We start from the raw sequence: 22,827 nt of genomic DNA, 5'->3' as shown, positions 1-22,827 counted from the left end.
AGAGAGGGTATTTCACGTTTACATGAACTGACCAGGCAAGAGAAAACTGTGCACTTTTTATTAGCATATAACTGTAATTGGTCAAGAGTTTTTCGTTTTTTTTCTGGGCAGGTTATGAGTCTCTTAAGATATGACTTGCTACACTTTGGTGGCGACGATGATGATAAGATGACTAACATGGCAAGGCCTGTTTACTCTACAGGTCTGGTGAAACGCACCTCCCGTCAGTCTATAGGGGAACTGAAGAGGAGACCGAGCTCGGCTCTGCAGAGACTGTCCAGGTAAGAGGAGAGAGAGACTATGCTGCCACTCGTTACAGTTGCAACGTTATAGTTGAGCATGTTTCACCTTCATTGAAGGAGAAGAGACAGAAGGCCTTAGTCCAGGGGTGTGCTATCGTATCCACAGAGTGCTGAGGTAGGGGCAGGTTTTTGTTCCAGCCAAATGCATCAAATCAAAGTTTGTTGGTCAGATGTGCCAAATACAACTTTACAGTGTGTGTCTTCATGTGTGTGGGAGTGTCAGTGTAGAAATAAATAATTAAGGGGGTCAATGTAAACAGTCCGAGTAGCCATTTGATTACCGGTTTAACAGTCTTATGGCTTGGGGGTAGAAGCAGTTCAGGAGCCTTTTGGTCCCAGACTTGGCATTCTTGCACCGCTTGCCATGTGGTAGCAGAGAGAACAGTCTATGACTTCAGTGGCTGTAGTCTTTGACAATTTTTTGGGCCTTCCTCTGACACCGCCTGATATAGAGGTCCTGGATGGCAGGGAGTTGGCCCCAGTGATGTACTGGGTTGTACATGCTACCCTCTGTAGTGTCTTGCCATAGAAAGCGGTGATGCAGCAAGTCAAGATGCTTTCAATGGTGCAGCTGTAGAACCTTTTGAGGATCTGACGGCTCATGCCAAATCTTTTCAGGCTCCTTCACGACTGTGCTGGTGTGTTTGGACCATGATAGGTTCTGATTGATGTGGACACCGAGGAACTTGAAGCTCTCGAACTGCTCCGTCGATGTGAGTGGGGCATGTTCGGCCCTTTGTTTCTTGTAATCCACGACGAGCTCCTTGGTCCTTCCCACGTTGAGGGAGAGGATGTGGTCCTGGCACCACACTGCCAGGTCTCTGACCTACTTCCTATAGGCTGTCTCATCGTTGTCAGTGATCAAGCCTACCACTCGTGTCGTCTGCAAACTTAATGATGGTGTTGGAGTCGTGTGTGGCCACAGTCGTGGGAGTACAGGAGGGAACTGAGCACGCACCCCTGAGGGAGCCCCCGTGTTGAGGGTCAGCGTGACGGATGTGTTGTTGCCTACCCTCACCACCTGAGGTGGCCCGTCAGGATCCGTTTTCAGAGGAATGTGTTTAGTCCCAGGGTTCTTAGCAGCTTAGTGATGAGTTTGGAGGACACTATGGTGTTGAACGTGAACTGCAATCTCACGTAGGTGTTCCTTTTGTCCAGGTGGGAAAAGACAGTGTGGAGTGCAATAGAGATTGCGTCATCCAATTCAACTAACATTTTTCTCCAGCCACAGCTCCCTACTGGACTTCTCGTTCGATCGGTCCGATGACAATCCTCTGGAGGTGTTTGAGGACATCTTTGCCAACTATGAGAAAAAGAAGTAAGTGGGCTGGAGGGAAAAGCAGGAGCCAGGTTGTTGATGGGATGTTACATTCTGCACATTATCAACAAGAAACTATGCTGAAAGCTAGCCTGCTCTAGCCAACTTTATCATTGTCAAGCCATGAATACATAATAATTGTCATCCATCTTGCCTGTAAAATCCAGGTCACCACCATCTCTGTCTTTTCTCCCCATAGGAAGAGCAAGGCCAGCAAGCACAAGCAGCTCATTCCTACGGTAATGTATTAGTAGTTGCCATTATCAAAGAAGTGATTTCTTGGGTCTTTTTATTGGTTTATGTTACTTCTGTACTGTCTTTACAGTTCACATAGACAGGACAGTCTCCTGGCCCTATGTATAATCACTTTACAATACTGTGTCATTGTAGTTGTGTAACAATGTGTGATGATGATTGGTGTGGTACGTCCTACAGAATCTGATGAACTCTCGGTCCCTGAAGCACATCGTAGGCCTGACGCTCCATGACCGAGCCTCCCGCTCTCTGCTCCACCCACATCAGAGGAAGAAACCACCCAGCATCAGCGCTCAGTTCCAGGTCTGCTTTCCCAACACACACACACATGCAGGCACACACACCAGCCTCCTCCCACTGAGAGCTGACCAGAAAAATGAGCTTGTCTTAGCATTGTGTGTATTTCATTAAAACTCCATTAAAGATCACTAATGGGGGCTGTAAACAGCATTACCTCAGCTAACTGATGTGATATATTGTAATGTTATTCTGTAGGCGTCTCTCAATAAGCTGCTGGAGACTGTGGGGAAAGCAGAGCCTTTCTTCATCCGCTGTATCCGTTCCAATGCTGAGAAGGTAGGATTACATGTACTGTATAAAGATTGTCTATGTCTATCCCTTAAAGAAAAGGTCACATCATTTCACCTGAAATTTCACATGTGAAAAAATGTTTTCCAAAATGTGATCACGTGAAATTCATGTTGTTTTTCCGTAAGGGAATACCTAGGACGATACAGTAGTTACCAGGGTTGGGGTCAATTCCATTTAAATTAAGAAAGTAAACCAAATATCAATTCAGAATTTTTCTAATTGAAATGCATTGAAGAGAATTTGAATTTGAATTTTTGTGTACTTCCTGAATTGACCCCAACCCTTATATTTATTTGCATTTTGGCAATTTAGCACAGTGGTTTTCAAATTTCCTCCGGGACCCCCAGACAGACATATCACAATTTTGTATCCCTAAACTAGCACACCTGATTCACAGAGTCAATGGCTTGATGATTACTTGACAAGTTGAATCAGGTTAGCTTGCTCTGGAATAGTTAAAATACATGGAACGTCTGGGGTCCCCAAGGAACGGTTTGAAAACCCCTGATTTAGCAGACGGTTAATCAGTATTGATGACAGAATTTCTTAGTTTAATGCATTCAGTGATGCAACTCTTTGTGTTCCTTGTAGAAGGAGATGCTGTTTGATAATGCTCTGGTGCAACAGCAGCTGAGGTACACAGGCATGTTGGAGACGGTACGCATCCAGAAGTCTGGCTACAACGGCAAGTTCACCTTCACCGAGTTCCTAGAGCAGTTCAAAGTGTTGCTGCCTAAAGAAGCCACCACAGCACCAGAGGACATAGCTAACCTGCTGCAGAAGATGGGCCTAGGACAGAGCACGTACCAGATTGGGAAAACCAAGGTAACACTTTACATTATAGCCATTATAGCCTCCATAGAAAATCTGAAAAGGGATTTAGTAATTCTTGCTTAAACAACTAAAAGCATAATTTGACTTCATATTAAACATGTAGTCCCATCTAAATGTCCTTTTTCTCCCAGGTGTTCCTGAAGGAGAGGGAGAAGCAGCATCTCCAGGACACCCTGAACAAGGAAGTGATGCGTCACATCGTCATCCTCCAGCGCTGGTTCAGGGCCTGTCTCAGCAGGAGCCACTTCCTCTACAAGAAAGACGCCGCCATCAGAATACAGGTATGTACCTATATGGCAGAAACCATGATCCCACTGGTAACTATTGCTTAAAATCACAACAATGTGTACAAGACCTATCCCAGCCCTTGTAATATATTTTTCAGGGAGCACTGTATAAAAAGCCCCTGTGTGGTAGGGTAAAATTCATGTATTTTTACAGCTGTGCTATTGTGTCCTAGCCAAATTTCCCCTCTGGGATAATAAAGTTGATCTCATCTTCTCCTATAGCGATGTTGGCGTGCGTTCCGGGCGGACACCAGATGCCGTGCGGCCACAGTGATCCAGGCAGCGTGGCGAGGCTCTCAGAAGAGGAAAGACTACCTGAGAAAGAGGAACAGCATCAAGAAGATGCAGACACTGTTCAGGAACAAACCAGATCTAAACAGGTACTAAGACTCATCTTTTTATATCCTAAAAATGTACAATAAAGTTATAGAACTTTGAACTTCAGGGCCCTGAGTTTTTCTGACCAGCACAAATCTGACCCTACTTCTAGCTCAAAGGCTGAGGTAGAGAAGCCCATGCCTCCCCAGCTCCCTTCCAAGACCCAGTCCATGCCCCAGCCCCTGCCCAAGCTTCAGCCCAAGCACCAGAATCAGCCCTCGCCCAAGCACCAAACCCAGCACCAGAGAAGCCTGGAGAGGAAGGAGCTGAGGAGGCAGCACAGTTTGGAACCAAGCCCCAATAGGAGCCTCCAACCAGGCCCAGAGGTTAACAGACAGGAGGCTACCCAAAGGAACACAGAATCGGAGAAGAGAGAGGGTAGAGGCTCTCCACCTCCTCTCAACAGACCTCTCTCCCTTCCCCTGGACCCCAAGGCTGGCAGGTACGATTGTCTGTAATCCCTCACCTCTCTACCGCTCACCCCATCCTTCACCTCTGGCCTATCCACTGTGATAGCTGATTTGTGCAGTGGCAGATTAGGTGGCAGTGGCATCCCCCAGGTGGATATAGAACTTTGAACTTATTCATCAACTACTGGTAGTGGATGAAGTGAGTGCCCAGTCTCCCACCCACCTCAATGCAAATTAAGTGTTTTTAGCACCTGCTGAAAAATATTATATACATCTGTTATTATTCAGTGTAAAGTGTTTTGTTAGGTGGAAAAGCACCATATACGGTACCATTCAAACATTTGGACACCTACTCATTTAAGGGTTTTTCTTTATTTTACTATGTTCTACTTTGTAGAATAATAGTGAAGACATCAAAACTGTGGAATAACACATATGGAATAATGTAGTAACCAACATTTTTTAAAACAAATCAAAATATATTTTATATTTGAGGTTCTTCAAAGTAGCCACCTTTTTGTATTGGTGAAATCTTTGCACACTCTTGGCATTCTCTCAACCAGCTTCACCTGGAATGCTTTGCCAACAGTCTTGAAGGGCACTTGTTGGATGCTTTTCCTTCACTCTGCGGTCCAAACCATCTCAATTGGGTTAAGGTTGGGTAATTGTGGAGGCCATCTAATGAAGCACCCCATCACTCTCCTTCTTGGTCAAATAGCCCTTACACAGCCTGGAGGTGTGTTGGGTCATTGTCCTGTTGAAAAACAAATGATAGTCCCACTAAGTGCAAACCAGATGGGATGACGTATGGCTGCAGAATGCTGTGGTAACCATGCTAGTTAAGTGTGTCTTGAATTCTAAATAAATAAATCAGTGTCACTAGCTAGGCACTCCCACACCATCACACCTCCTCCATGCTTCACGGTGGGAACCACACATTCTTAGCTTATCCGTTCACCTACTCTGCGTCTCACAATGACACGGCAGTTGGAACAAAAAATCTCAAATTTGGACTCATCAGACCAAAGGACAGATTTCCACCGGTCTAATGTTCATTGCTCTTTTTTCTTGTTCCAAGCAAGTCTCTTCTTCTTATTGGTGTCCTTTGGTAGTGGTTTATTTGCAGCAATTCGACCATGAAGGTCTGATTCACGCAGTCTCCTCTGGAGAGTTGATGTTGAGATGTGTCTGTTACTTGAACTCTGTGAAGCATTTATATGGCTGCAATCTGAGGCTGGTAACTCTAATGAATTTATCCTCTGCCGCCGAGGTAACTCTGGGTCTTCCTTTCCTGTGGCGGTCCTCATGAGAGCCATTTTCATCATAGAGCTTGATGGTTTTTGCGACTGCACTTGAAGAAACTTTCAAAGTTATTAACATTTTCCAGATTGACTGATCTTTATGTCTTAAAGTAATGATGGACTGTCATTTCTCTTTGCTTATTTGAGCTGTTCTTGCCATAATATGGACTTGGTCTTTTACAAATAGTCCAAATAGTCTTCTGCACACCATCCCTACCTTGTCACAACACAACTGATTGGCTCAAACCCATTAAGAAGGAAATTAATTCCACAAATTAACTTAACAAGGCACACCTGTTAATTTAAATGCATTCCAGGTGACCTACCTCATGGTTGAGAGAATGCCAAGAGTGTTCAAAGCTGTCATAGCAAAGGGTTACTTGGCTACTTTGAAGAATCTAAAATATATTTTGATTGGTTACTACATGATTCCATATGTGTTATTCCATAGTTTTGATGTCTTCATTATTATTCTACAATGTAGAAAATAGCAAAAATAAAGAAAAACCCTTGAATGAGTAGGTGTCAACTTTTGACTGGTACTGTAAATCCAATCCATATAATATTTTTTAACAGGGACGGAGAAGGGGCGCTCACCAGCCTGTCCCCTCACACAGGCACCCTGGAGCGCTACTCCCACTTGGAGGATATCAAGGAGCATGCAAAAAGGTGGAAGAGCAGGAGGGAGGGAAGACATCCGGAAGACTCCAGCCCTGAGATCCAGCGGCCCAGGGATAAACGCATGGAGGGGTTGCTGCTGTATGACATATTATTATGTGATGTTATCACAGTTATGTCCAGTGGTGAAGTGGAGAGTAAACACCATTTATGCACCGGTGTTGACTCATCTTTTGCGGAAAAAGGCATTGAAAGTATAGGGAGCGTTACTCACTGCGAATATCATTTACCCACCTATTTTCTTACCTCTACATCACTGGTTAGGTCATGTCTCAACCATACCTGTTAAGACCCTCCAATGTCCCCTCAATATGATCTTGGATCACTAGGTAGATATATATACATCAAGTTGTTTCTTTCCCCATTCTCTGATTTATCTTTCATCAATATCTTATAGCAATATCTTGAATTCTAACAGAGTTTACAGTTGACATATTTCTATCTCTTACCTCAGGAACCGAGGGAAGTCTATCTCGCTGGACAACGTGTCCAAACTCAGCTCCTCAGGGTCAGGCTCAGACAGCTCTTCCTCCATTACTGAGGTACTACTACTCTACTATTGTTCCTTCATACACGTTAGATATGTACTACTGAGGTATTCTTCTCTCGTAATGTAATTATTACTATTACACCATTACGTATCACAGCTCTCCCTCTGTCACTGAGGTACTGGTCTCATACTGTATGTGACTGTCATTAATGTTATTCTATTGCCTCATTACTTATCTCACACACAGTTAGAGTTGATGTCGGAAGTTTACATACACCTTAGCTAAATACATTTAAACTCAGTTTTTCACAATTCCGGACATTAATCCTGGAAAAGATTCCCTGTCTTGGGTTAGTTAGGATCACCACTTTATTTTAAGAATGAAATATCAGAATAATAGTAGAGAGAATTATTTCTTTCAGCTTTTATTTCTTTCATCACATTCCCAGTGGGTCAGACATTTACATACACTCAATTAGTATTTGGTAGCATTGCCTTTAAATTGTTTAACTTGGGTCAAACGTTTTGGTAAGCCTTCCACAATCTTCCCACAATAAGATGGGTGAATTTTTACCCATTCATCCTGACAGACCTGGTGTAACTGAGTCAGGTTTGTACACGCTTTTTCAGTTCTGCCCACACATTTTCTATAGGATTGAGGTCAGGGCTTTGTGATGGCCACTCCAATACCTTGACTTTGTTGTCCTTAAGCCATTTTGCCACAACTTTGGAAGTATGCTTGGGGTCATTATCCATTTGGAAGACCCATTTGCGACCAAGCTTTATGATGTCTTGAGATGTTGCTTCAACATATCCAAATACATTTCCTTCCTAATGATGCCATCTACTTTGTGAAGTGCACCAGTCCCTCCTGCAGCAAAGCATCCCCACAACGTGATGCTGACACCCCCATGCTTCACGGTTGGGATGGTGTTCTTTGGCTTGCAAGCCTCCCCCTTTTACCTCCAAACCTAACGATGGTCATTATGGCCAAACTGTTCTATTTTTGTTTCATCAGACCAGAGGATATTTCTCCAAATAGTACGATCTTTGTCCCCATGTGCAAACCGTAGTCTGGCTTTTTTATGGCGGTTTTGGAGCAGTGGCATCTTCCTTGCTGAGTGGCGTTTCAGGTTATGTCGACATAGGACTCGTGGAAACTTCTGACCCACTGGAATTGTGATTAAGTGAAATAATCTGTTTGTAAACAATTGTTGGAAAAATTACTTGTCATGCACAAAGTAGATGTCCTAACCGACTTGCCAAAACTATAGTTTTAACAAGACATTTTTGGAGTGGTTGAAAAATGAGTTTTAATGTATGTAAACTTCCGACTTCAACTGTAGCTATGTATATGACATGTTGTTACTGTATTTCCTAACCCCCTGCTGCTGCTGACACACACGTGGATGGATCCCACTCTTCAGCTGGTCAGTAGGCACGAAGCGGGAAAACATTTTAGAACCGAAAAAATCTAATTCAGCATTCTTTGTTTGGGGGGTATAAAATTTAGTTTAAGACGACTTAACATTTCACAGAAATGGAACCACTAAACTAGACATGATGATGACTGGGACTTTCCAACTTTTGACATAAAGACGAATAAAGATTACAAACATTAATGATTTCATACTTGCCCAAAAGTACATGTTCCCGCAGTATCCATACCCATATTGTTTGTTGTCAATTTTTTTTTAAATCTAATTTATCATTTGGATATTTCTAGGGCTTGTTATACTTTTTGCCAATTGTTCTATTTTATCTGTAGCCCATGTTTTTTCAATACTTAAATAATAATGCGTTTGATTCATCCACTGTCTTAATGATCATGTGATTTCCAGGTTTTAAAGTGAAATTTAAAAAAATGTCTACTTCATATTCATCATCTCCAGCACCACCAACATATGAAGTAAAAAAAATAAATAATAATATTTCCAATTAGGTAACGTTTTTTCCCGAAATTACTGATGACAAAAAAATGGTCCAACCCACTGCACCCTCATATGCCATGTCTTGAAATAGTCGGATTAAAAGTAAACTTCTGATAGAAAGTGGCTAACTTTTAAGAAAATTCTACATGCCACCTGTTTCAAAATGTATTTTCCCATTTTGTTCCTACTGAACCTTGGACAGTGAGGGGTCTCTCAGTCCCTCAACTCACCAGTGCCTCTTGACCTTTCCTGGCCACCATAGGTCAGGGTGCGCTCCCGCAAGCGGCCCAATCACAAGCGGCGGTTAGCCTACGCCCGAAGCGGGCTGATGTTTAACCTTAAGGGTTCCCAGGAGAGCGAGTTTTGGAGCTTCCCCCTCCCACCCATGAGCCCCTCACCGGGGGTCAGTGGCATGGGCCAGTCCAACCAACCAGCGGTCCACATCCGTCCACGCAAACCTGAGGTCCAGGTACCAACCGGCCTGACTATGGAAAACCACTACGGGCCCTGGCACTGCACGCTGACTGACTCTTGCTGTGCATGCACTCCGCTCGTCTCACAGTCCCTGGCTGGATGGGTCTGCAATGTTCTACAGTGTTCTGCGGGTTCTATATACTGGCTTCTCTTCTTCAGGCCAGGGAAAGACCCAGAAAACAGAGCTAGTCACAACCATGAACCATCCTCTGCCACCTAAACACAGTGGCTGGATGGCTCTCTGGTTGCTGCAGCTTGTTTCTGACCTTTTTTGTCATAATGTTTAGGCAACACCATCAAAACCATGTACAGTTCACATCCCAGTGATACAAGTTCAATGTTATGGGAGTAGTAATGGGATTATTTCCCCAGTTGTCCTTGTGTGTATTCTCTGTTGGTAAAGAGAGATAATAATTGTTTTGTTCTACAAACTATAGCCTCTCATATAGCACACAGGTTTGTGGCAATCAAGATACACAATGATAACTAATATTTTAGTCTGTGATGTTCATTGCTGCCCTCAATTGACTACAGCAAAAAAGGTCATAGGTCAGGCGGAGGTTAGGCTCATGATGCTGCTGAAGGTTTAAACATGGGTTAAGAGGGAGTGTCCACCATGTTCCTTTATCTCAGTCCATTGCTTTGATGTCCATGGTGGGAGATTACTGTAAGAGAGCATTCTTCGGGGAGCAGGAAGGGGGAGAGACTGAACTCGGCTATGGGTGTGGTGGCTGCAAGCAGACAGGCATTCCTGCTGGGGAATTGGGTACTAACCAATGATGTATATACACCCTTGATTTATTATGCTATGTATTGGCCAAATGTGTGGCTTTGAAGCCATTGGCCGCCATATTGGCACTCCTCAGAAGGAGCAGTCCTCCATAGGAACGAATGGAATTCTACAGTATTTCAATCAAATGTTTCAAGGACAAAATACCTGTATTTAAGTATTTCTTTGTTGTAGTGGGGACAGTAGCATTAGTACTCTCTAAAAATGATACTTTAAGGAAAAGGTTGAAATATATTTGTAGTTTATTTTTATGTTCATTTCACATAAGATCATTTTAAAGAATGCTTTAACGCTAGACATCCACAGTTAAAACAATAAGTAAGCGGCCACCCGGCCTTTGTTTTGGTAAAAAAGCGGAGGGATCGATGCTATGAATGCAATGACTGATCATTGAGGTAATTATTTTTTTAACCATGTTTTGGGGATGTACAGTGTTTGTTTACATTTAACTTGTTTACAAACATTGAAGTAAGAAGAAAAAAGCTTATGTTGGGTTCTGATGGGGTACGACAGTTGAACTAGAGGCATTTATAAGGTATATTCTTCAACAACAAAAAACATAAAGAATCAATGGGTTTATCATTAATTTATAAGTCCAAAAATGTATGTAGCAACTAAGGATTCTCAAAAACGAATGTAGACATTAAAGGCATTTCTATAACTTCAAAAATCTTTTTTTACAATGTAGGAAAAATGGCTGCACTCTGGCTTCAAAACATCACTCCCAACAGTCATCTAGGGTTTATACACATCATTGGAACTAACTAACTAACTGGTGTGGCTGGGCCTGGGAGTTTTGCACTAGTACTACACCTACAGACACTGGGGAAATGGCATGACATCTGTTCTCAATATTTTCTTACTTTCTAGGCACAATCATTCCCCACATGTTACCAGTTAATAATGATGTATCTGATTTTTCCCCAGCATGGTTGTTGTCTCATGTCATACAATCTTAGATGTTCAGTATTGTTTTCCCTCAGTTTCAAGAATCTTCAGATATTACCACGGATATTGGAAGGTTCAGCCTCCCAGCCAGGAGTACCAATGAGAGCTCAATTATCAAAGACTACAGCCAATCCCAGCCAACCACACCTGAGAGGTAAAGGCGGGAGGAGTAAGGAGGCTGTAAACCATAATTGATTTGTTTTTTCCTGTATATTGAATGGAGATGATACTATGTTCTTTGTCATGGTTAAATGTTAGCATTTTGTGTTCCACAGGCTTGGCTTTTTCAGTAAGATTATGAAGAAATGGCCCAATAGAGACTCTCAGCCACCTGAGTACGGGAAACGGACTAATGAGAATACACAATCTGAAAAAGGAGGTACTGTAGTCCTGCCCCCTACAGCCAACTGCTCACTGTGCCTTCCAGCTTTAGGGCTCTATTTTAGGCTGGCGTTAAGGTGGCACTAGTGTCAAACGCACATTAGTTTGCAATTTCATCATGTAAAAACTGGAGCCCTGCATTTTCCAGGTTTGAATTCCAGGTTTGGCAATTTACATGTCTTATATCAGCTCGCTTTCGCTCAGATGGGCAGGGTGGAAATATTTGAGGTGTGTCCTTAAAAACATGATCCAAAGTGCTAATTTCAGGCTGCGCTGATAGGGATATTTAAGACCAACCAAAAGCTGGTTCTAGCGGTAAACAAAGTTGGCTATGGCATGAATTTTGACAGCGAAAACTCAGCCTATCCAGCTGTGACGCACACTGCCCATATGCGCATGAAACGAGAGTAGACTAATGTGCTTTTGATACCTGTAGATTTTGTATTTAGAAACAAAAATGTTTTTTCCCCATTTTCAGGTTTATTTGATAAAAAAACAAGCATAGCCTCCTCTCCTCTCAATTAAGGTTGTTTTTGTCTGCCCAATGTAATCTGGAAGTAGTCAAGACTGATGATAAAGGGTTTAACTCCTGAGACCACTTGGAAGTAAATCTTAATCACCAAAGCTTTATTAAAATATCACGTTTGAGAGGAATTAAACAGTGAGCTGAAATTAACCTTTTTATCTATGCATTGTAGGCCATCCCACATTATTTTAGCCATGCAGGTCCATTTTGGATGTGCGTAAAAACCCTCCATAGTGTGTTGTTTTTAATATTTGCCATGGGGAGTAATAATGGTGCCTGTAAGTGTGACATAGGCTATTTAAAACAAGTTGTTGTTTTGATTAGAATTAGTTATTTTTAGGCCGTAACAATAATTAATTTAATCTTGCTTATTGACAATGTTTGGCATGTCCATGCTCAGCCATAATGAAATATACAGTAAGCCTAGACCCTATATCAGTGTGAATGCTATTGAAGACAGTTACTTAGAACAATATGGTCTGCAAATGGGTTCAAGTTAACCTGTTAAGCAATGAGGGGATTGGTCTACATTTAGTTTCTGTAAGCCATTTAACAAACTATAACCGACTTACATTGAAATTGGAGTTGATTCCAAGGCAATATATAAAAGATTGTAAACACACAATCTGAAACAACCACATATTTTGCCATGGAGCACGTTCTGATTGGCCAGTGAGGGGCCAAGCCTCGACACACTCACACCTTGTTTATTCATCGAAACCCAGCCCTTTCATGCCATCGCCAGCAAGTGCACCGATAATTGTGATAGCAAAGTTTTTTTATTTCTCACACACCCCTGGACCTGTAGTGTTACCATTTAGATTTAACATTGCATTAGGTTTGTTAAAATAGGGCCTATGACTGATACGATTTGAAAGGCACTAAAAATGTGTCTCTTTACTACCATCTAGTGGTCAATGGTATAATCTCAACCACATGTCCCCTCTATCTAAAAGCACACACACACATCCTTCCCTTACCTACAGCCATCTCTTCATACTCCTACCCCTTGTCGAGCGAGGGCAGCGGGCAGCCTCATAACCCCTCCATCAGGATCAGCCGAGCCGCGAGAGTTTCTGAGAAGTGGAATGCTTCTCTGGAACGGGAGATCACCAACACCAACGAGCTCCGAAACCTGGACGAGTTCCTGGGGAACCAGGTGGGATACCTGTCTCGCACTCACGTGTCTCTCACTCACCTGGTATTCACATCAGGCTTAGGAGTTAGCCCTATTGCAACTGCAAATTGTTTTATAAAAAAATCAGTATTGTATTGCCTATTGGTTTATTAGGATGTGTTTTAGTCTTCAGAGTTTTTCAAGAGCAGTTATTGACTGACTAAGATCGCCCTGTCATTCATTCACCATCTTTCTTTCTCACTCATTGACACACTCACATGTGTACTAATAACTCTGAGACATGGCGCCATAGGCGTCTATAGACATTTTCCTTCACGTGCTTGGTTACTTGCATGTTCTTGCAGTGCATCTTTATAACATACCGACTTACCAGTTCTGGTCAGAGAATCTGAACGTGTAGTCAGGGCCATTTTGAATGATAGATAATGATACATGTAGAGATCCATAAATAAGAATTTGTTCTTAAACTGACTTAAGTTAAATATATCTAATTTTTTTTTATGTAAAAAAAAATCCATGTAACTTCATACCCACCATCTCTCCAGGTAAATGAGCTGCGTACAAGGGCGAAGAAGCTGTCAGCGACAGAGAGCATCTTCCTCACAGCCACCATGCAGTTCAGAGAGACCATCAAGGGCATGTACTCCATCTCGGTGAGTATCCAAGTCTATCCACCGGACTGATCTGGGCACCTTAAACACAGATATCGTTTTATGGAGCTCTAGGTATTTTGATAAGGAACTATGCATGCGGGTAATTAACCAAGTTAAAAAGGGTGTCTTGAAACAGGTTTTAAAATAGATTGGTGTTCACTGCCTGAGACGGATGTAAAGATTTGGGTTGTGCTATACTGTACATCAAATCACCCCCACACTCTTCATGAACCCTGTCCTCTTCTCCCATGTGTACTCTCCAAGCAGAAGCCCCACATCAGCTACAAGGGCTTGATGAAGGGCTACCAGAACCGGGTGTCCAGTCTTGCCGAAGCCAAGCAGCAGACTGAGGTCCAGTCAGTGGTCAACCTGTTCCAGTCCGTTCTGGATGGCTTCATACGGGGAGAGATCAAACGAGCGGAGGCTGGGCCGGTCAAGGTAGTTCTGAATAGAGTCCGACAAACGCTCATTAAACACCAACAAAGACATACACATGCACTCACTCACACTTGCACATGCACACACTCACAGTTTTTTTTACATTTGTTTGTGAGCAGAATACACTTTTGAAAGTTTAAGAGCTGTGTATGTAATTTTAAGAGGTGCAGTTGTTTCATGTCTACTTTTCAATGTGTTGCAGACCATGAAAAAGACAAAGATGAGAGGGAAAAAGAGCAAATGTGTAAGTTAAATTGTATGATAATAACCTCTGAATAGCACTGTCTAAAGTAAACCCAGGTTAATGGTCCGGGGACCACATTTGTTAACAGTGCATGGATTTCTCACTCAATTCTGGCATATGTGGAGATCATAGGATTTTCATGCACAACAAATGATTGGGATTTTTCAAACTGTCGCACGCAACATATACACATTTTCATTGATAAATCAGAGCCATACTATATTTCTAGTAGTGGAGTAAAGATACTTTAAAGTGCTACTTAAGTAGTTACTTTTTATATTTTTGACAACTTAATTCACTACATTCCTTAAGAAAAGGATTTACCTTTTACTCCATACATTTTCCCTGACACCAAAAAGTACTTATTACATTTAGAATGTTTAGCAGGACAGGAAAATGGTCCAATTCACACACTTATCAAGAGAACATCCCTGGTCATATCGACTGCCTCTGATCTGGCGGACTCACTAAACACAAATGGTTTTTTTGTAAATGGCGTGTTGGAGTGTGCCCCTAGATGTCCAGAAATTGAAAAAAGAAAAGTGTGCCATCTGGTTTGCTTACTATAAGGAATTTGAAATGATTATACTTTTACTTTTGATACTTCAGTATATTTAATTGCTCAAATATACTTAAGTATCATAAGTAAATGTAAAACCAAATACTTTTAGACTTTTACTCAAGTAGTATTTTACTGGGTGACTTTTACTTGAGTCATTTTCTATTAAGGTATCTTTTACTTTTACTCAATTATGACAACTGAGTACTTTTTCTAACACTGATTTCTACGCTCTTGAGCAAGCGTTTACAACCCGCCTGTAACTCCCTCCATTCACCTTTTATGGTAACAAAATCATTTTCTGTATGATTTGGAGATGTTGGAACTGGGACATGACAGTTTAAAAGAAAGCGCAATGGCAAATTTGATCACTTTTCTGTAGAGGTGTGGCCAGAATGTTTTTCATATTTTGCAGTGCCAAACACTGGCTGTGCATTCTGTAAGATTGATTGTCTATTGAACCATTTAAAATTAAATGCTGCCTACAGCCCACACTTCCATGAAAAATACGAATTGTTCAATATTTTGTTTATCAATACATGATTGTGTTTCTATTTCCTGCCTTAGTATAGGCTCTGAGATTAAATAGGCTATTATGTCACACTCCTATCTCACAGCAGTACTGTAGCCTACCCATACTGCTAACAGTCTATTTACTTTCAAGCATTGGTTGGCTATTGAATGAGCGATGGATAAATGTTAGCCTAATATTTGTGGTGTAGCGGGAATAAACCAATCATGTCAGAAAAGGAGAGACATGCCCTGCAATATGAGTATGATTTAGGCCTACTGTGCATTCGGAAAGTGTTCAGATCCCTTGACCTTTTCCACATTTTATTACTTTACAGCCTTGTAATTACATTTCCATCCCCTCAATCTACACGCAATACCCCATAATGACGAAGCAAAAACAGGTTTAGAAAGTTTAGTTTTTTTTAACTGAAATATCTCATTTACATAAGTATTTAGACCTTTTACTCTGTACTTTGTTGAAGCACCTTTGGCAGCGATTACAGCCTCAAGTCTTCTTGGGTATGACGCTACAAGCTTGGCACACCTGTATTTGGGGAGTTTCTCCCCTTCTCTGCAGATCCTTTCAAGCTCTGTCAGGTTGTATGGGGAGCGTCTCTGCACAGCTTTTTTTAGGTCTCTCCAGAGATGTTCGATCGGGTTCAAGTCTGGGCTCTGGCTGGACATTGAGTCTTGTCCCGAAGCCATTACTGCGTTGTCTTGGCTGTGTGCTTAGGGTCATTGTCCTGTTGGAAGGTGAACCTTCGCCCCAGTCTGAGGTCCTGAGCACTCTGGAGCAGGTTTTCATTAAGGATCTCTGTATTTTGCTCCATTCATCTTTCCCTCGATACTGACTAGTCTCCCAGTCCTGCCGCTAAAAAACAGGGATGGGGCCAGGTTTCCTCCAGATGTGACGCTTGGAATTCAAGCCATAGAGTTCAACTTGGTTTTATCAGATCAGAAAATCTAGTTTCTCAAGGTCAGAGAGTCCTTTTGGTGCCTTTTGGCAACTCCAAGCGGGCTGTCATGTGCCTTTTTTTCCGTCTGATACTACCATAAAGGCCTGATTGGTTGAGTGATGCAGAGATGGTTGTCCTTCTGGAAGGTTCTCCCACCTCTGCAGAGGAACTCTGGAGCTCTGTCAGAGTGACTGGCTGGTCGGCCAGCTCTAGGAAGAGCCTTGGTGGTTCCAAACTTCATCCATTTAAGAATGATGGAGGCCATTGTGTTCTTGGAGACTTTCAATGCTCCAGAAATGTTTTGGTACCCTTCCCCAGATCTGTGCCTCGACACAATCCTGTCTCGGAGCTCTACGGACAATTCCTTCGACTTCCATGGCTTGGTTTTTACTCTGACATACAATGTCAACTATGGGACCTTATATAGACAGGTGTGTGCTTTTCCAATTTATGTCCAATCAATTGAATTTATCACAGGTGGATTTGAATCGAGTTGTAGAAACATCTCAAGGATGACCACTGGAAACAGGATGCACATGAGCTCAATTTCAAGTCTCATAGCAAAGGGTCTGAATAGTTATGTAAATATGGTATCTTTTTTTTATAAATGTGCTCAAATTTCTAAAAACCTGTTTTCGATTTGTCATTATGGGGTATTGTGTGTAGACTGAGTAAAAAATATTATTGAAGCAATTTTAAAATAAGGCTGTAACGTAACAAAATGTGGAAAAAGTCAAGGTGTCTGAATATTTTCCGAACACACTGCATATAATAAAAGTAAAATAAATATATTAGGTGACATGCTGCTATGCGATTATCTTACCAACGGAAAATTCATCTTTTATCATTAGGGCTACGGTGTAATGTTTTTATTAGCCTACCATTATTATAATTCCTGTGCATCAAACACCAACATTTCCCCCAAAGAATAATATTTGCTTCCAATACAGTTGATCAACCATTAGAAGTTGTTCGTATGCAAGGTCTGAGATTTGCATGGAGATATGCACACTTTCCTGTCAAGTTCAAAATGGATTACTAACCTTTGTGGGGAAACTGGCGCACGCAAGGTTTATCATTTTTTTGTTGCACGCAACTTTGATAAGTAAGGTCCCAGGTTGCCTGTCATTCTCCCTATCTGATGTGTGTTATAATGTTTCAAGCCCAACAGCCCTCTAGATCACATGTTCAGTACGTACCAGGTGAACATCATGCAGTCCTGTGACCTGTGTGGTTCCTTCATCTGGGGCATGGAAAAGGCCTACATGTGCAGTGGTGAGTAGCCTACAGATAACACTGTCTGTTGTTCACCATCTTAAAACATAAAACTAGAACATAGAATAACCCGTTTATTATTTACACCCATCTCGTACTGGGTCAGACACCCCTCTTTGCCTCCAGAACAGCCTGAATTCTTCGGATTACAAAGTGTTGGAAATGTTTGTTGCTGAATTGGTATCAAGGGACCTAACGTGTGCCAAGACCACCGCCACCAGCCTGTACCGTTGACACCAGGCAGGATTGGTCCATGGACTCATGCTGCGTACGCTAAATCCTGACTCTGCGCCATCAGCATGACGCAACAGCATTCGTCAGACCAGGCAATATTTTCCGATTCCTCAATTGTCAAGTTTTGGTGATTGCGTGCCCACTGGAGCCGCCACTGATAGGAGTGGAATCTGGTGTGGTCGTCTGCTGCAATAGCCCATCCGTGACAACAGTACACCACTGTTTGTTCACCAGTTGTGTTTGTTTGTGCACCATTCTCGATAAACCCTAGACACTGCCGTGCGTGAAAAGCCCAGGAGGGCGGCCGTTTCTGGATCTGGCGCTCCTGGCAACGATGATCATACCTTGCTCAGTCGCTTAGATCACTCGTTTTGCCCATTCTAATGTTTAATCAAACAGTAACTTTATGCCTGTCTGCCTGCTTTATATAGAAAGCCACGGCCACCTGACAATCTGTAGGAGCGATACATTTTTGTGGATGAGGTGGTGTACCTAATAAACTGGCCGGCGAGTGTATATTTATAACAGAGATGAGAACATTACAACAGAAATATACACTATATATACACAAGTATGTGGACACCCCTTCAAATTAGTGAATTCGGATATTTCCACCACACCTGTTGCTGACATGTATAAAATCGAGCACACAGCCATGTAATCTCCATAAACAAACATTGGCAGTAGAATGGAAGAACTGAAGAGCTCAGTGACTTTCAAAGTGGCACCGTCATAGGATGCCACGTTTCCAAGAAGTCAGTTCGTCAAATTTCTGCCCTGCTAAGCTGCCCCGTCAACTGTAAGTGCTGTTATTGTGAAGTGGAAACATCTAGGAGCAACAATGGCTAAGCCGCGAAGTGGTAGGCCACACACAATCTCACAGAACGGGACCGCCGAGTGCTGAAGCGTGTAGCGCATAACAATAGTCTGTCCTTGGTTGCAACACTCACTACCGAATTCCAGCACAAGAACTGTTCGTTGAGAGCTTCATGAAATATGTTTCCGTGGCAGAGCAGCCGCACACAAGCCTAAGATCAACATGCCAAGCGTCGGCTGGAGTGGTGTAAAGCTCACCGCCATTGGATGCTGGAGCACTGGCAACCTCTGGAGTGATGAATCACGCTTCACCATCTGGCAGTCCGACGGACAAATCTCTGATTCCAAAAGAACGCTATCTGCCTGAATGCATAGTGCCAACAGTAAAGTTTGGTGGAGGAGGAATAATGTTTTTAATGGTTCCTTAAGCCCCTTAGTTCCAGTGAAGGGAAATCTTAATGCTATATCATATTCTAGACGATTCTGTGCTTCCACCTTTGTGGCAACAGTTTAGGGTAGGCCCTTTCCTGTTTCAGCATGACAATACCCCCGTCCATAAAGCAAGGTCCATACAGAAATGATGTGTTGTATCGGTGTGGAAGAACTTGACTGGCTTGAACAGAGCCCTGATCTCAACCCCATCGAACACCTTTGGGATGAATTGGAACCCCAACTGCTAACCAGGCCTAATCGCCCATCATCACTGCCCGACCTCACTAATGCTCATGGCTGAATTGAAGCAAGTCCCTGCGGCAATGTTCCAACATCTTGTGGAAAGCCATTCCAGAAGAGTGAACGCTGTTAGAGCAGCATAGGGGGGGACCAACTCTATAATGCCCATGATTTTGGAATGAGATGTTCGACGAGTAGGTGTACACATACTTTTGGTCATGTAGTGTAGCTGCAAGCAGCTATGAAAAGAGTTATGGCTTATGAGCAGGCTTGAAGCATGGAAGCATTATACCTCATCCCTCGTGTACATGTAACAATTGAAAACACTGTGCAAGTTAAGTTGATAGAGCGAAAAGTGAGTTTAGTGTTTAATTGTGTATGCAATTTTTTTTTTACAAAGATTACATTTTCTCTGATCTTGACATATTGCTTAGCTTTTCTTAAACGTACTAGAGATAGACATGATTAACATACATTCTGTGTTGAGTCCATCCAATGTATATTTTGATAAATCCTAAATGGCAGAATATTCAATTCAGCGCGGATCCACCATAGAATTTTCAGCCATTTTGGATTCATCAAAACATTGTACGTTTGATGGACTCCAAACTCAGAATGTATGTTAATCATGTCTATCTCTAGTACCTAGGAAAATGTGTTCCTTATGATTAGAAAAATGTATATACACTGTTTCGTGGTTGTATGTCGAACGGGTGTGGGGCCTTAGACTTTGAATGCTTATTACAGAATCACCAATGGGCCAATTTGTACCACTTAGCTTTTTCCAACTTAGTAAAGACTGGCATGATGAACATACATTCTGAGTTTCGAGTCAATCGGATTTTACGGTTGATGAGAAGAAGATTTTATGAAAAATTTAAAGATGGCAGAAAATCCACTATGCCGGAATTCATGGGTCTTGAGGCAACTCTGTTCCTTACTATGAGAAGCACTTATTTACCAAGTTTCATGGTTGTATGTCAACCGGGGTGGTGAAGCTGAGCCTTAGAATGCTTATTACAGCGCCACCTAATTGCCATTGACTTTCATCCTTTGACATATTACTTAGATATTTTCATAATTAGTAGACACAGGCATGATTTTTACACATTCTGCATTTCAAGTCAATCAAATGTTCGGGAGACACACCTGGGAGACACACCAAACATGTGGAAGAAGGTGCTCTGGTCAGATGAAACCAAAATTGAACTTTTTGGCAACAATGCAAAACGTTATGTTTGGCGTAAAAGCAACACAGCTCATCACCCTGAACACACCATCCCCACTGTCAAACATGGTGGTGGCAGCATCATGGTTTGGGCCTGCTTTTCTTCAGCAGGGACAGGGAAGATGGTTAAAATTGATGGGAAGATGGATGGAGCCAAATACAGGACCATTCTGGAAGAAAACCTGATGGAGTCTGCAAAAGACCTGAGACTGGGACGGAGATTTGTCTTCCAACAAGACAATGATCCAAAACATAAAGCAAAATCTACAATGGAATGGTTCAAAAATAAACATATCCAGGTGTTAGAATGGCCAAGTCAAAGTCCAGACCTGAATCCAATCGAGAATCTGTGGAAAGAACTGAAAACTGCTGTTCACAAATGCTCTCCATCCAACCTCACTGAGCTCGAGCTGTTTTGCAAGGAGGAATGGGAAAAAATTTCAGTCTCTCGATGTGCAAAACTGATAGAGACATACCCCAAGCGACTTACAGCTGTAATCGCAGCAAAAGGTGGCGCTACAAAGTATTAACTTAAGGGGGCTGAATAATTTTGCACGCCCAATTTTTCAGTTTTTGATTTGTTAAAAAAGTTTGAAATATCCAATAAATGTCGTTCCACTTCATGATTGTGTCCCACTTGTTGTTGATTCTTCACAAAAAAATACAGTTTTATATCTTTATGTTTGAAGCCTGAAATGTGGCAAAAGGTCGCAAAGTTCAAGGGGGCCGAATACTTTCGCAAGGCACTGTAGGACATACATCCCTCTAAGTCCTCATGCTCAGAAATATACTCAGGAATAGAGCATAGGGCAGTGAAATCATTCATATTCCAAATCATAAGTAACAACCCAACTATTTATCCAACCAATATTTAGAATAGCATTCCTCAGTGATTCAAATGTGTCTTATCACTCAAAGTAAAAACCTCAATTTAACACACATCAATATTAGCAGATTTACTTACATTCAGTATAATTATCCCATAATTCTACTATTAACTTTTTTTAATCATGATTATAATACAGATCAGTATCTCAATGCATTCTTAATCTAAATTACTACAATTTACATGGTGTAGACCTCTTTAAACAACCTGATACCACAAAAGTATAAACAATTTTATTGGCACAGTTGACCAACCACCCCCTCTCAGGCACTGATTCTTCTGGCGTCTCTTTCGTTCTTCTTGAGATAGCTTTACAGTTCAAAGTGGACGGCCCATGATAATATCCCAATTTCAATGTCTCATCTTTACCACTCATGTCTTGTCCATTCATCAACCAATATACCAGCATCATAAGAACATGTTAGAACAATCTTTCTCCATGATCACTCCAAGTGGACTCATGAAAGAAAAGCAGTTGATAGCTTAGATCTGATACTGTACACCAATTTCTGGCTTGGTTCTTTTCTCTCGGTAGAAGTGGTTTGGAAAGCCTCCTTAAACGCCTTTGTCACTCTTCTTCAGCCAGAGTGGGGTTTTGAGGTACACACACCATTCGGTCCAATTATCTCTTCCATGCATTAAGATACCGTCTGATGTCACTTTTTTCATGATAACCTCGAAAGAACAGATCAGAACAACAGTTTAGTTCAGTTCATTAACTACATGATAAATTATTACTTTTACCAATTATTCTTAATACACATATCTAAACATATTTCACAGAGAATATCAAAACATTCTATTGAAACTATTCTTTCAAATTGGTTTATACTCCCCATCTCACTGTCAACTCCATCGTAGAGCCAAGGATCAAGAAGTTAGACCTATACCCCTCGGGAATAGAACAAAACAAACACAACAAATACAATACACTCAACAATACAATGCACTCCTTCACATATCACTTAAGTTGTATAACTTCAATTCAAACCCTCAAAAAACGGAATCCTCCCCCATGTTTTACACACATCTCTCCGTATTAGAGTAATGTAAAACAAACTGAAAAGAAATGTAAAACAAAATTTCAGCTAACCTAATCAAATTAAAATCACTAAACTGAAAAAAACTCAACAAAGAAAAATGATTTAACCCCTTTGGTCATAGGAAAATAGACTTAAGGCAGCATATCCTTAGTTAAAAGCAATGCCCTTCACAGTGGTCCAAATTACAAATATGGCTAAGAAACATATTTACCAATTACGCAAATTATTTTGAAAGCAGTATTACAAATGACCATACATTTATTATCCAAATGGCTTTC

General features: G+C 41.7%; 1 protein-coding gene across 6 annotated transcripts in view; it reads left to right on the top strand.

Moving 5' to 3' along the window:
• LOC139376380 (unconventional myosin-IXb-like) overlaps nt 1-22,827 on the top strand; it is an 81,950-nt gene that overhangs the window by 40,116 nt on the left and 19,007 nt on the right. For 5 of the 6 annotated variants that reach the window (XM_071118897.1, XM_071118900.1, XM_071118898.1 and 2 more), the window contains exons 14-32: nt 203-281; nt 1,528-1,620; nt 1,820-1,859; nt 2,056-2,178; nt 2,371-2,451; nt 3,058-3,291; nt 3,432-3,581; nt 3,810-3,967; nt 4,078-4,407; nt 6,253-6,435; nt 6,809-6,896; nt 9,038-9,244; nt 11,023-11,141; nt 11,263-11,366; nt 12,881-13,053; nt 13,578-13,685; nt 13,953-14,123; nt 14,326-14,367; nt 17,559-17,670. In XM_071118897.1, the coding sequence (XP_070974998.1) occupies nt 203-281; nt 1,528-1,620; nt 1,820-1,859; nt 2,056-2,178; nt 2,371-2,451; nt 3,058-3,291; nt 3,432-3,581; nt 3,810-3,967; nt 4,078-4,407; nt 6,253-6,435; nt 6,809-6,896; nt 9,038-9,244; nt 11,023-11,141; nt 11,263-11,366; nt 12,881-13,053; nt 13,578-13,685; nt 13,953-14,123; nt 14,326-14,367; nt 17,559-17,670 (2,595 nt within the window). The remainder of the gene's footprint in view (nt 1-202; nt 282-1,527; nt 1,621-1,819; nt 1,860-2,055; nt 2,179-2,370; nt 2,452-3,057; nt 3,292-3,431; nt 3,582-3,809; nt 3,968-4,077; nt 4,408-6,252; nt 6,436-6,808; nt 6,897-9,037; nt 9,245-11,022; nt 11,142-11,262; nt 11,367-12,880; nt 13,054-13,577; nt 13,686-13,952; nt 14,124-14,325; nt 14,368-17,558; nt 17,671-22,827) is intronic. The other variant, XM_071118903.1, reaches the window with a different exon arrangement.

The sequence above is a fragment of the Oncorhynchus clarkii genome, chromosome 20 (genome assembly GCF_045791955.1).
Source record: "Oncorhynchus clarkii lewisi isolate Uvic-CL-2024 chromosome 20, UVic_Ocla_1.0, whole genome shotgun sequence".
NCBI lineage: Eukaryota > Metazoa > Chordata > Actinopteri > Salmoniformes > Salmonidae > Oncorhynchus > Oncorhynchus clarkii.
The sequence above is the reverse complement of the archived record's forward strand: the minus strand, read 5'-3'. Positions and strand labels throughout refer to the sequence as shown.